At 56.1% G+C, this 13244-nt stretch overlaps 1 protein-coding gene across 2 annotated transcripts in view; it reads right to left on the bottom strand.

Annotated features, from left to right (window-relative positions):
• GSTP1 (glutathione S-transferase pi 1) overlaps window positions 1-13244 on the bottom strand; it is a 41895-nt gene that overhangs the window by 28112 nt on the left and 539 nt on the right. Inside the window, exons 3-7 of one of the 2 annotated variants that reach the window (XM_077771456.1) lie at window positions 12941-13047; window positions 12744-12831; window positions 11638-11741; window positions 11452-11559; window positions 10809-11061 (exon numbers count right to left, since the gene is read on the bottom strand). In XM_077771456.1, coding sequence (XP_077627582.1) covers window positions 10879-11061; window positions 11452-11559; window positions 11638-11741; window positions 12744-12831; window positions 12941-13047 — 590 coding nt within the window. In that variant the 3' untranslated portion in view covers window positions 10809-10878. Of the gene's footprint in view, window positions 1-10808; window positions 11062-11451; window positions 11560-11637; window positions 11742-12743; window positions 12832-12940; window positions 13048-13244 lie in introns of those variants that run through there. The other variant, XM_077771455.1, reaches the window with a different exon arrangement.

Below are 13244 nucleotides of genomic sequence, written 5' to 3'. Positions count from 1 at the left end.
AAACAAAATAGTTGAGGGTCGCCTGGGTGACTCAGTCATTTAAGTATCCAACTTCGGCTCGGGTCATGATCTCATGGTTTGTGAGTTCAAGCCCCGCGTCAGGCTCTACGCTGACGGTGCGGAGCCTACCTGGGATTCTCTTTCTCCTTCTCTCTCTGCCCCTCCCCTCCCTCTCTCTCTCCCAAGACAAATAAACTTAAATAAATAAATAAATAAATAAATGTGTTTCTTGTAAATTGAACATAATTTAATGTTCTTTTGTCGCTCCGATGCCCTTTGTCTTTTAACTAGAATATGCAAGGCTATTTACTTTTTTTACCTGAACTTTTCTTTTGAGATAACATCTTGCAAAACTCTAGTTCAATATTATACCTGAGGTATTGACACTGATACAATCTATCCATCTTGTTCGGGGGGGGGGGTTATAGTTGGACGTGTGTGTGTGTGTGTGTGTGTGTGTCTAGTTCTGTACAGCGTTATCACCTGTGTAAGTTCACATGTCCACCACCACAATCCAGATGCTCAGTAGTTTTGTCACCCAAGGATCGCTCTATGTCACCCTTTTATAACCACACCGACTTCCCTCCCTCCGCCTCCCCTCTCCTGTCCTTAATCTCTGGCAGCCATTAATCTCTTCTCCATTTCTATAATTTGATCATGTCAAGAATGTTATATAAATGGAATCAAACAGTATGTAACCTTTTTGGATTAGCTTTTTTTTTTTTTTTTTTAACTCCGTACACTGCTCTAGATTCATCCAGGTTGCTCTATACCTCAGTGATTCCTTCTTTCTTATTGCTGAGTTGTAGTCTGTGGTGTGGATCTTCCACTTTGGGGCTATTCTAAATGCTTTTATTTTTTTATTTATTCTTGAGAGAAAGAGAGAAAGAGCGCGAGCAAGGGAGGGGCAGAGAGAGAGAGGGAGACACAGAATCTGAAGCAGGCTCCAGGCTCTGAGCTGTCAGCACACAGCCCAATGTGGAGCTCGAACTCGTGAACTGGGAGATCATGACCTGAGCTGAGGTTGGACACTTAACCAACTGAGCCACCCAGGCGCCCCGTTTTGGAGGTTGTTCTAAATAAAACTGCGGTAAACATTCATGTACATGGTTTCTGTTTGTTCGTTTGCTTGTTTTGAGTTTTGGGGAGAGGTTGGGGCTTTTCTGGTTTTTAATTTAAGTAGGCTTCACGCCCAGTGTGGAGCCCATTGCAAGGCTTGAATTCATGACCCTGAGATCCAGGCCTGAGCCAAGATCAATCAAGAGTCGGATGCTTAACCAACTGAGCCACCAGGTCTTCTCACGTACATGGTTTTTTGTGTGTGACCATGTATTTCCATTTCTTTGGGATAAATGCCCAAGACTGTAATTCCTGGGTTGTATGGAAATTTGCCTGTTGATTTTTTTAAGTGTATGTATTTACTTAGAGAGAGACAGAGACAGCAGGAGTAGGGGAGGGAAGGGGAGGGGGAGAGATTCCCAAGCAGGCTCCACACTGTCAGTGCAGAGCCCGACGTGGGGCTCAAACCCACAAAGCCGCGAAATCATGATCTGAGCAGAAACCAAGAGTCCAACGCTCAACTGACTGAGCCACCCAGGCGCCCCTGCCTATTCAGGCTTGTAAGAAACTGCCAAACTGTTTTTCAGTGACTGTACCAATTTACATGCCTACCAGCAATATACATGATCCAGTTTCTTCAGATCCTTACCAGCATTTGGTGTTTTCACTATTTTTTTTTTTAGCAGTGGGGATTTGGCGCTCCTCCCATCAGGGGGTAAAGATCTTCTCTACCTCGTGAGTCTGGGCCTGGCCACGTGGCTTGCTCCGGCCACTGCGACGTCAGCAAAAATGGCAGGGGCCCTTTGTGCACTGAGGCTGGCCCCTGCCTGTCTGGAAAGCCTTCCGCCACGGCGCAGTCAAGCCTGGGCTGGCCTTCCCAGAAAACAAGGGGTGGCCTAGAAAGCTGTCCCTGCCCTCTCCATCCATGGGACATGTGGAAGCGAGGGCGGTCTAGACCATCGGGTCCCAGTGGAGCTGACCCAGACCAGCAGGGCCACCAGGCCAAGCCACATAATTGGGAGAAATAAGACCTGTGAGTTATTGTTATTATTTTCTCTTTGAGGGAGAGAGAGAGAGAAGGAAAGCACGAGTGGGGGAGGGGCAGATGGAGAGGGAGAGAGAGAATCCCCAGCAGACTCCACGCTATCAGTGCAGAGCCTGATGTGGGGCTCAATCTCACGACCCTGAGATCATGACCTGAGCTGAAATTGACAGTCAGACTCAACCAACAGAGCCACCCAGGTGCCCTGCCATGTGAGTTATTTTAAGCCACCATATGTCGGGGTGGTTTGGTGTATAGCAAATAGCAAATGCGGTTGCATTCAGTCACACGAGCAGAAAGGGAGTCTTTCCTTTGGGAAGCAGGGCTGCGACTGTACCCGCGTGTAGACATTAATGGAGCTGCTGTGTGTAAGTTGAGTCTCAACTGAAAAGCGGGAACAGGGGCACCTGGGGGCTCAGTCAGTTGAGCGTCTGACTCTTGATTTTGGCTCAGGTCATGACCCACAATTGTGGGATTGAGCCCTACGCCAGGCTCTGTGCTGAGTGTGGAGCTTGTTTAAGAGTCTCTCTCTCTTCCCTCTGTTCCTCTTCTGCTCGCTCACTCTCTATATCTATTTCTCTCTCTCTCAAATAAAATGAAGTAAATAAATAAAAGTGGGAAAGAAAAAGAAAAATAATAACACAGTCCATTCTCTCTAAAGGTTTCTCGTCATAATAAACAAGCATTCTAGCACAAAACCAAACGTGCCCTTCAAACCTGGAGGCCCAGGCTGTGCTCTGGACGTGTAGATGGGGAGAAACAAGGCCAGCTGAGAAATGGTACAAACTACCGGTTTTGCCAAGTGACGCCCGTGTTCAGTGCACGCTCAACGTGACCCCAGGGAATGTCGAGCAGGCACGTCTCTCACTCCAAAGCCGCTCAAGCCAATCCCAGGCTGCAGACATCATCCCTCCCAGGAAGGCGGGGGGCCGTTCTAGATCAGAGGGTGGAACTTCGCCACATGAGGAAAGAGGGAGAGGCTGGAAATGGCGTGCATGGGGAGGGACAGCTGTCCCGAGCGGTTGAGGCATGAGGAGTGAGGTACAGACCTAGAAGGACCATCATGGAGGCTCAGAGGCAAAACTAAAACAAAACAAAGCCAAAAATATGGACTGTGTCGTATACACAAAAGGGAAAACTTCAAAGCCATTTAGTGATGGTTAATTTTACATGTGAACTTGACTGGACCGACAGTAACCCCGATTACCAGTTAAATATTATTTCTGGGTGTGTCCATGAGAGCGTTTCCCAAAGAGATCAGCACTTGAATCGGTGGACAGAGCAAAGCAGATGGCCCTCTCCCAGTGAGGGTGGGCCTCATCTAACCTGTTGAGGGCCTAGATAAAACAAAAAGGTAGAGGAAGGTTGAATTCGCTCTCTGCCTGATTGTGGAGCTGGGCCATGATCTTCTATTCTCAGTCCTTTAGACTGGATTGGAATCTTCCTCAGCTCCTGGCTGTCAGGCCCTCAAACCACACCATCAACTCTCCTGGGGCTCCAGCCTACAGAAGGCAGATGGGGGGCCCTCTCAGCCCCCGGAATCATGTGAACTGATTCTTTATAACAAATCTGTTTATAGGTAGATACATACATAATACACAGACATAAATAGATCTTTATATTTATACATATCTATGTAAATCTATAGTTATATATATAGATATAAATCTTTTTTTAATGTTTATTTAGTTTGAGAGAGAGAGAGAGAGAGCAGAGGAGGGGCAGAGAGAGAGGAGAGAGAGAGAATCCCAAGCAGGCTCCGTGCTGTCAGTGCAGAGCGTCACGAGGTACCTCGAACTCATGAACTGCGAGATCATGACCTCAGTCGAAATCAAGAGTCAGGCCCTTAATCTACTGAGCCACCCAGGCACTCCCGTTTTGTTCTTGATTCTTAAATAATCTGCTGATTTTCAAAATTGAACAATTTAAAACACTTCACTTAAGAAACCTTATTTGGGGGCGCCTGGGTGGCTTAGTCGGTTAAGCGTCCGACTTTCGCTTAGGTTATGATCTTGCGGTTCGTGGGTTCGAGCCCCGCGTCGGGCTCTGTGCGGACTGCCAGCTCAGAGCCTGGAGCCTGTTTCAGAGTCTGTCACTCCCTCTCTCTCTGACCCTCCCCTGCTCACGCTGTCTCTCTCTCTCTCCTAGAAATAAATAAAACTTAAAAAAAAATTAAAAAAAAAGAAACCTTATTTGGGGAGGAAATCATAGCGTAGGAATATTTATTGGTTTCATCCTAGACTCCAGTGCCCAAGTGATGATTGGCTGAAAATGTCAAATTTCAAGTTTTGCTAGAAGTCAGCTCACCAGCCATTTTATTCCTCTTGCTCAATCGCTTATTTGCACCAAATATATAGTGAAAGAAGGGGTGTGGCTTTCTCAAGACTTTGAGGTAGCGCCAAACCTGATGGTGTGATAATATCGGCAAAGCTAGGTTCTTACAAATGTTGTCAGCCTTTCACTGCGCACTTATTAAGTGCCTCCCCTGTGCTAAGAGTTTTAGGTGCATTACCTTGTTTGGGTACCTAACTGAGGATCATGAAGCAGATAAGGGACAGGGTTGGGACCTGAACTCAAGCTCCCAGGCTGTTCTTTTAACCACTATGACCTCCTGCCTCTTCAACATGAACGAAGTGCTTTGGGAAAAGGAATTTACTGGAATGTGCTTTGTCAGAGTTCAGCCACACTAGCTTCAGGAATCAGGGACGTCATCAGGGTGCCTGGGCAGCTCAGTCGGTGAAGTGTCCGACTTCAGCTCAGGTCATGATCTCATAACTTGTGGGTTCCAGCCCCATGGCCGGCTCTGTGTGGACAGCTCAGAGCCTGGAGCCTGCTTCCGATTCTGTGTGTCTCTCTCTCCACACCTCCCCAACCTTGCTCTGTCTCTCAAAAATAAATAAATGTTAAAAATTAAAAAAAAAAAGAAAAGAAATCAGTAGCATCAAAGGAAAGACTCCTATTTTGAAGGATGTGCCTTCATCCCAAGCGCTGACCAGCACATGGGCTGAGTGGCCTCAGAGAAGACATCAAACGTCCACCAAAGGGACCGGAAAGCTTCCAGAAAATAGTTCATTAAACCCCAGAGCACCTGCCTTGCAATGGGCATCTCCAAACCTTTCTGTGTCTTGCTGAGGCCATACGGTGCTGCTTGGCTGTGACTTTATATTAATAATCTATTGCTGCTTAACAAATTACATCAGACTTTAGCTCCTTAAAGCAACTAGCATTTATTAACTCTGTTTCCTGGAGTCAGAAATTCAGGAGCGCGTTGGTTGAGTGGCTGTGGCCTGGGGTCTCTGTTTTAAATAGAGCTGTTATTACTCAGGTATGCAACGGCGCACAGATCCGAGGAGACTATTGCCACTGGGAAGACAGTTTGTTACTCACGGATCCCAAACCAGCAGCAGGAGAGAGGGGAGCTGGCCTCCCAGGAGCTGGAACCAGGGACCCAAAATTATCTCCCTCCCTCCCTCCCTCTCCCCCTCCCTCCCTCTCTCTCTCTCTCACAGGCACGCACTCACTCTTCCCTGTGCATGGCTCCGCTCTCTCAACTACAACCAATGCCAGAGTCGGCTCTGAATTCACATCCTGACGGCCTCCTGCACAGAAAAGAAAGCTCTGGCCCCAGAGGGAGTCCCTGGCGCCCGGCCAGCTGCATCTGGGACGGGTCAGGGGAGGATCCTGACGGACCCAGCTCCGTTCTCGCTGGGTCCCACACCCTGTGCCGGGGTCACAGGGGTCTGGAGGACAAGGCCCGGTGGCAGCAGGGGTGGTGAGGCCCTGGAGGAAGAGATGTGCACGGACGTGCCAGCTTGCAGCCAGGTGGCCGTCCCTGCGTGTGCCCCAAAGTCAGGGGTGCCCTATTTGCAGAATAACAGGACAAAGCAACTGCCCCAAACTCTCTCAATGGTGACTTGCCACAGATGTGGCCTCAGCAGTAGGTCTTTTCCGAGACTGAACATACTGAGCCTGAATCTTCAAGAAGCCACCTTCTCACCGTTGACGCACCCTGAAGCCCTAATCCGGTCGCGAGGACGCCGCAGATGGATGGGCCGAGTGTCTTCATTTTATTTTCTCCCCTGGGCGCTGCTCTTCAGAACAAGGCTCATGAAAAGAAGTTGAAGGGGCGGGAAGCCAGGCTCCTGCCCACAGGATCCTAGGCTAGTTTCCTGATCTTGTGGAAAATCCGATGAGGAAATGAGAGGGCTCCCCCTGCACCCCGTCCAAAGTCCTCCAGGGGGGAGAGATGGAGCTCACGTCTAGATCCACTGCCAAAACCCCTCCCGAACACCTCGGCGGTTCGTGTCCATCTGCACACGCTCACCCCGATCCCACACCCACACCCGTGCAGAGCAGCGTGGACACAAACAGCAGAGCGGACCCCAGGCTGGGCCAGGACCCATGCTCTTGCTTCTAAACCTCCCCGCAGCTTTGATTTGATCTCCGTCAGGATACTGAACGCTTAACTGATGCTAACACTTTATTTTTTTTAATTTTTTTAAATGTTTTATTTATTTCTAGGAGAGAGAGAGAGAGAGAGAGAGACAGTGTGAGCAGGGGAGGGTCAGAGAGAGAGGGAGATACAGACTCCGAAATAGGCTCCAGGCTCTGAGCTGGCAGTCAGCACAGAGCCCAACGCGGGGCCCGAACCCACGAACCGCGAGATCATGACCTAAGCGAAAGTTGGATGCTTAACCGACTAAGCCACCCAGGCGCCCCTGATGCTAACATTTTAAATACCCACCCCACTGACTACTAGATGCGTCCAGAGCACATTCGAGAACATTTTCTGGAGCTGCCTGGGAAAGCAGGTGGGCGTGCCGCCTGGGCTCTGGCCTGTCTGTTTCCTCCTCTGGAAAATGGAGAGTTTTGAGACCCGCCAAGTGTCTGCATGTAGGAGGTGCTGGGTAACACAGGGTGGCACTTGGTGGCCCCTGGGACATCAGAAGAGGGACCAGGCCCACAGAGGGCTGGCCACTTGGCCATGGATGCACTTCTGGGTAAGGGCAGCCAAGGGTCCTGACGCCGTCCCAGGGTCCTGGGCCAGGGCAGGGAGCAGACTCCCCGGGAAGGGCAGGTCACTAGGCAGGATGGGGAAGAGAGCATGGTGGGGGTGGGGTGGGGGGTTGGAGCCCAAGTCAGAACCATCTGGAACCTTGAGGGATAGAAGAAAGTGGCGGAGGCAGAGGTGGGAAGCAGGGAGGGAAGGGAGGGTAGGTGGTGTGGTTGGGGAGTGAGGCCCCCAGGCTGAGACCTGGACCCAAGGCCTTGAGGCAGCCTCAGGTTCTGCCCCTGAGGTCGGGGGTCACTCCCCGCGCCCCTCATCCCCACCCTCCCGGGGAGGACTCAAGTCCCAGAGCTGCCACCCTGGGGTGGACGGACACCTGCGTCCTCGATGCCACCACCCCCGCCCCCCGCGTCTGACTCAACAGCAGCTAGCTGAGGACCGGGAGCCCCCGGAAGCACTAGAGCTTTTCACCTGCAACCAGCTGGGGAGTAAACCCGGTCACCAGCCTCTGAATGTTCCAGCAAATGTTCCCCAATGGGGAGCCAGCCCCGCTTCCGCCCCTGATAGACTGGAAGCCCCACCTGTCTCTTAGGGTTCCTGTCCCCCACATCATGAAAGGGGTCACCGTCCCTGCGGGTCACCCTGCACCAGGATATAAAAAGTAGTGGCTCCAGCCCCCACCTAGAGCAGAATCATTACGAGCACACGCTCTGGGGCCAGAGAGCCTGAGTTCAAATCCTGCCTCGGCCTCTGAACCAGCCGTATGTCCTCGAGCAGGGTGACTTCGCCTTTCTGGGCCTCAACGTCCTTATCTGTGAAGTGGGGATATTGAGAGCATCTACTCGGAGGCTTCTTTTGTGAAAACTACATGAGTTAATATAAGTGACGTGCTTGGGACATGGTTCGAAGAAAGTTCAACCCTGGGGGTCACTTGTCACCTCGTCAGCTGGAGGGGCTCCCAGTCTCTCCCCAACCTAGCCACCTCGTCACCCCCATGCCTGGCTGCACCAGCTCCCCTGAGTCCCCAGCTGCCCAAAGAGGGGACCTGCCACTCCCCAGCATCACTTCTCCCGGTGCAGGAGCCAGGGGGTCACAGAGCTATCCAATCAAAATGCCCACGGGGCGCCTCAGTGGCTCAGTTGGTTAAGCATCGACCCTTGGTTTTGGCTCAGGTCAGGATCTCCAGGTTTGTGGGTTCGAGCCCCACATCGGGCTCTTTGCTGATGGTGTGGAGCCTGCTCGGGATTCTCTGTCCCTCTCTCTCTGCCCCTCCCCCACTCACACTCTCGCTCACTCAAAAACAAATAAAGAAACATTAAAAAAAAAAAACGCCCAGCTCAGTCACCCCAAAGAATATGGAAGCTGTTGGTCACAGGAAGCTTTCAAAAGAGTAACTCTTCCTGCTGCCCTGGGACGCGCAGGGTGCCGGGTGTCTCCCAGGCCTGTTCTGTGACCTCCTATGGCCACCGGCCCGTCTGCCTGCGCTGTGAAGCCACTGCGGCCCCAGGGCCCTGCCCTCCCCGCCCCAAGCCACCGGTCAGGGTGCTGAGGAGGCTCACCGGCCTCAGCCCTGCCCTGCAGTCACCCGCGCGGCCTTATGAAACCCAGCGGGACCACGGGAGCGGCAGGTCTCTCCTCTCGGGGACCCGTGGGCCCCTCCTGGGGCAGTCCGCACACAGAAGCCAGCTGTCCTCTGGAAACCCAAACTGCCAACCGCCCCCCCCCGCCCCAAATCCAGTGCACAGAAGACCCTCCTCACGAGGCCTCTGCTTGAAGTCCGTGGAGCAGAGGCTCCTCTGAAGGGCCAGCCAGGCCTCCCGCCTGGGAGTGTCACACCCACCTGGCTTGGTGACTCCCTCTCTGGGCCTCGGTTTCCCTGTCTGTAAAGGCACTGAGTTCCACGATGCCCGCAGCCTCCTGAGCGCCGGCGCTAGTGTGCCCACGTGTCCTCTTTGGCGTCACCTTCCTGCTCAAAGGCCTGCAGTGGCTCCCCAGTGCTCTGGAATCAACGCCGAGCCCTAGTCGTGGCAGACGAGGCCTCCACAGGGGACACGGGTGTCCTCAGGCCAGTCTCCGGCACCTGCCCAAGCCTAGGTCACTCCTGCCCCCTGAAACGGACCTCCAGCTCCCTCTTCCGGCCCCCCACTCCCTCCCCACTTCTCTCCCAGGACCGACCTGGGAGCCACTCAGACTGGGTTTTGAGCAGCGCAGCCTTGGCAAGTAAGGTGCCTCACCGCCCGTCTCCTGAGTTCTTGCTTCCTCCCTCGAGGGGCTTGGACAAGATAACGAAGTCCCCACCGTGAGGCCAGCATGCAGCTGGGGCACCAGCCCTGTGGCCTCGGGCGGGCCTCTGACAGAAGACTCTAGTAAAACAGACTTGGTGGATGAGAGCTGGCGCGCGGCTCAGGCCCTGCGGCCTCCCTGACGGAAGTCGCCGTGCCCTGCTGATGCTCACACGTCTGTTTCCTAACAGGTAAAGCCAATTCAGCCACTTCCCCATGGGGACAGGGAGACAGAAATGAACCAGACCCGATCTCTGACCTCACAGGAGGACGGCCGGAGGGGAGACAACCGGGCAGGACCCCACAGAGCGGAGCAGAGGGAGGCGGCAGTGCCCGCTGTCATTGCTGGAGGGACAGTGAACGAAGCCGTCGGAGGTGCGGCCGTGAGCAGGTGAGAGAGCGCTGGCTGACAAGGTCACAGGGACGAAGGCTGGGCGGGACAGCTGGTGAATGGAGCAGGGCAGGGTGGGGAATGTTCTGGAGAGTGGAGAGTTCGTGTGGAGGAAGGCCTGGCAGGTTGATCAGGCTGTGGACTTTGTCCACAGGGCAGCAAGGAACCAGGATAGGTTTGTCCTAAGAGGGCCGGGCAGCGTGGGACCGGCCGACCCCGCCTCGCCCAGTGAGCTGGCAGGAGTGTTGCAGGCCAGCAGAGGGGACTGGGCAGGGGACACTCAGAGAGGGACTGGGCAGCNAGCGTGGGACCGGCCGACCCCGCCTCGCCCAGTGAGCTGGCAGGAGTGTTGCAGGCCAGCAGAGGGGACTGGGCAGGGGACACTCAGAGAGGGGCTGGGACTGGGCAGTGGGCAGGCTGCTCCCTCCGGGGCGGGCAGAGACTCCCTGGAGCTGAGTGGTCCTTCCAGCCCCCTTAGGTCCCCTCGGCCGCCAGGCCGGGCCCCCAGAGCTCTAGGTTTGCCTTCGGCCACGCACCTGGGCCCTGCTGGCCACCCGCCATGCTGCCCGACGGTGACCGTGGGTGACGCAAGAGAATGAGCAACGCTGCTGCTCGAGTGAGACACCAGAGTGTGTCACTTCCTAGGGTACAAGTGTGATAGCGTCTGAGAGCGTGCAAGCCACCCTGACGGTGCCCGCAGACTGGGGAACACAGATGTCAGGGACTGTTTGCTACATTCACGGCTGCCCTTGTCTCAGACTCAGGGGGTTCCCCAGGTGCTGTAACCACGAGTGCCCCCAGTGAGGCCAGCTGCCTCCTGCAACAAGTCCTCCGGGATGGATCCTGAAGGTTTGGCATCTTGCCTTCCAGTCTGAGCCCAGAACTACTCTTTGGCTCGTGGCAGATCGGTGCCTAATGCTGTCCTGGGGGCCAAGATGCCCAGCGCAAGCCCCATCTTCCCGAGGCTGCCTGGGAAGAGGGAGAGGGTCCCCGGTGCCCCCCAGCCCCTCAGGGACACAGCACAGCTTTCCTCTCACGGTGTTTATTGGTCCCTAAGGGCAGCTCTTCTCTTGAGGGAGGCCGAGCACGCTCATATTTACTGGGCTCCGAAGACAGGGCGGTTCACGTGCTCCGGGGAGGCCAGGAAGGCCTTGAGCTTGGGCCGGGCGCTGAGGCGCGCCACGTAGGCCGAGAGCAGAGGGAAGGAGTCCAGGCAGCCGGGAGCCAGGACCTGGTGATTCAGCAGCAAGTCCAGCAGGTTGTAGTCCGCGAAGGAGATCTGCAGGGCAGGGGCGTGAAGGGGCTTGAGCAGGGTCAGAAGAGAGAGGGGCTTGGGGCGCCTGGGCGGCTCAGTCGGTTAAGCGTCCAACTTCGGCTCAGGTCACGATATCCCAGTTTGTGGGTTCGAACCCCGCGTTGGGCTCTGTGCTGACAGCTCAGAGCATGGAACCTGCTTTGGATTCTGTGTCTTCCTCTCTCTCTGCTCCTCCCCTGCACATACTGTCTCTCTCTCTCCCCCCCCAAAAAATAAATATTAAAAAAAGAAGAAGAGAGAGGAGCTGCAGGGAGCCAGACTACTGGTTGTTCCAATGAACTTGCCACGACCCCCCCGGGCCTCAGTGTACCCTTCTGAGAAATGGATCTACAATGGGCAGGACCCAGCACCCACCTGGTCGCCCACAATGAAGGCCTGGCCCCCCTGGTTCTGGATCAGCAGGGTCTCGAAAGGCTTCAAGTGACCCGCCAGCCCCTGAATATACTGGGCCTTGCCTTCCTCCTGCAAAGGGCGGTGGTTCAGCGGTGGCCCCGGCATGCCTGGCCGGGTGACCTCCCGCCCCGCCCCGCCTCTGCTCACGTAGTTGTGGTGGATGAGGTGGCTGCAGAGCCTGTGCAGGTCCTCCACGCCGTCGTTCACCATGTCCACCAGCGCCGCCTCCCGCGGGTCTTTGCCGTAGAGCCCTGGGTCGGCAGCGGGGCAGCCGGGCTGGGTCAGTCCAGGCCGGTCCCCCGCTGCTCCTCTCTCTCTCCCCCAAACACCCGCGGGCCTCGGGCTTGGGCCACCAGATCCCCCGATGGGGAGGGCCCGTGCTGCCCGACCCTGCTGCCCCCGTCTCCGAGAGCCCGCGGGGTGGGCCCGGCTGAAGAGCGGGCGTCTTCCGGGTCCCTTCCGGGTCCCATCCAGGTCCCATCCCGAGACTCAGGAATTCCCGGCCCAAATGGCCCCGAGTCCCCCGGCCCCAGATCTATCCCCTGCGAGTGTGAACCAAGCCTCTGGTGCACGTGCCCTAGGCCTGAGGAGGAGCTGCGTGTGGGGCCGGAACAGAACTGGGCCGTGGGCACTGGTGTGTCCACGTGCAGAGCAGGACAGCACAGGGGCAGGAAGAGGGGGCCTCTCCTCTCTCCCCGGGTCCTGCAGAAGTAAGGGTAGGCTCGGCCTGGCTGCTACCACTGCTCCCCTGTCCCCTTCCCTGACTGTCACATCCTGCTGGGACCCATGACTTTTCTAGAATCCCCAGTGTTAGCCAAACCAGAGGCAGCCACGTCTCTAAGCCATGTTGCTGCCAACATGGTCACAAGGCCACAGGCTTGCTCACTGTGAGCACGGGTTTTCCAGATTCAAGAGACGCCAGAGCAGGAAGGCACAGGCAGGAGGTCCGCCCGGAAGCCCCTGGTCACACCGGCACCGGCCTCTAGCCCTCGGCCAGGCACCCACGTGGGGCCGGCGGCCTCCTCTGACTTGTCACCCGGGAAATGGGCACAGGGAGCCCACCTGGCACGGCCTGGCCGGCAGCCCCAGCCCCGCAACCCGGAGCCCTCATCACCAGGCCCTGCCCTTTCCTCTAGGGTCACACGGCCTGACCCCAGAAGGGCACAACTCTGGTTCTCGGGTGCCCCAGCACACCTGAGTGGGGCCCATCAGGTGCTCCGCAGGACCGGGCTGCCCGAGACCTTGGAACTCACCAAAGGTGCGGCCCAGGTGTCGCAGGATGGCATTGGACTGGTACAGAGTGAAGTCTCCGTCCTGGAACTTGGGGAGCTGCCCGTACAGCTGCGGGGGGGCGGGGGGACAGCTCTGTCAGAGACGCTGAGCTGGGGTGCCCCCCCTCCCCCCAGCGCTGCCCAGCCCCCGACCCCCTCTGGGCACCGGAGCCGCTCACACAGGAGGCCTTGAGTGGGCCCTGCAGCCAGGCGTCCTTGGTCACCACCTCTTCCTTCCAGCTCTGGCCCTGGTCGGCCAGCAGCATGCGCATGGCCTCGCAGCGCCCTGGGGGAGGGGAGACCAGGGTGGTGGGATGCGCACAGACCCCAGACTCAAAGCACGCTGGGGAGGGGGCGTGGGGGCAGGGACTCCGACGACGACCTCACTGGACACTAGGGAGGGGACGGGCCACGGTGAAGAGATTGGATATTCCAGCCCAGGGAGCGCAGGGGAGCTGGGTAGGAGGCCCCAGGCAGGACCCA

Source organism: Crocuta crocuta, unplaced genomic scaffold (assembly GCF_008692635.1).
Source record: "Crocuta crocuta isolate KB4526 unplaced genomic scaffold, BGI_CrCroc_1.0 scaffold647, whole genome shotgun sequence".
NCBI lineage: Eukaryota > Metazoa > Chordata > Mammalia > Carnivora > Hyaenidae > Crocuta > Crocuta crocuta.
The sequence above is the reverse complement of the archived record's forward strand: the minus strand, read 5'-3'. Positions and strand labels throughout refer to the sequence as shown.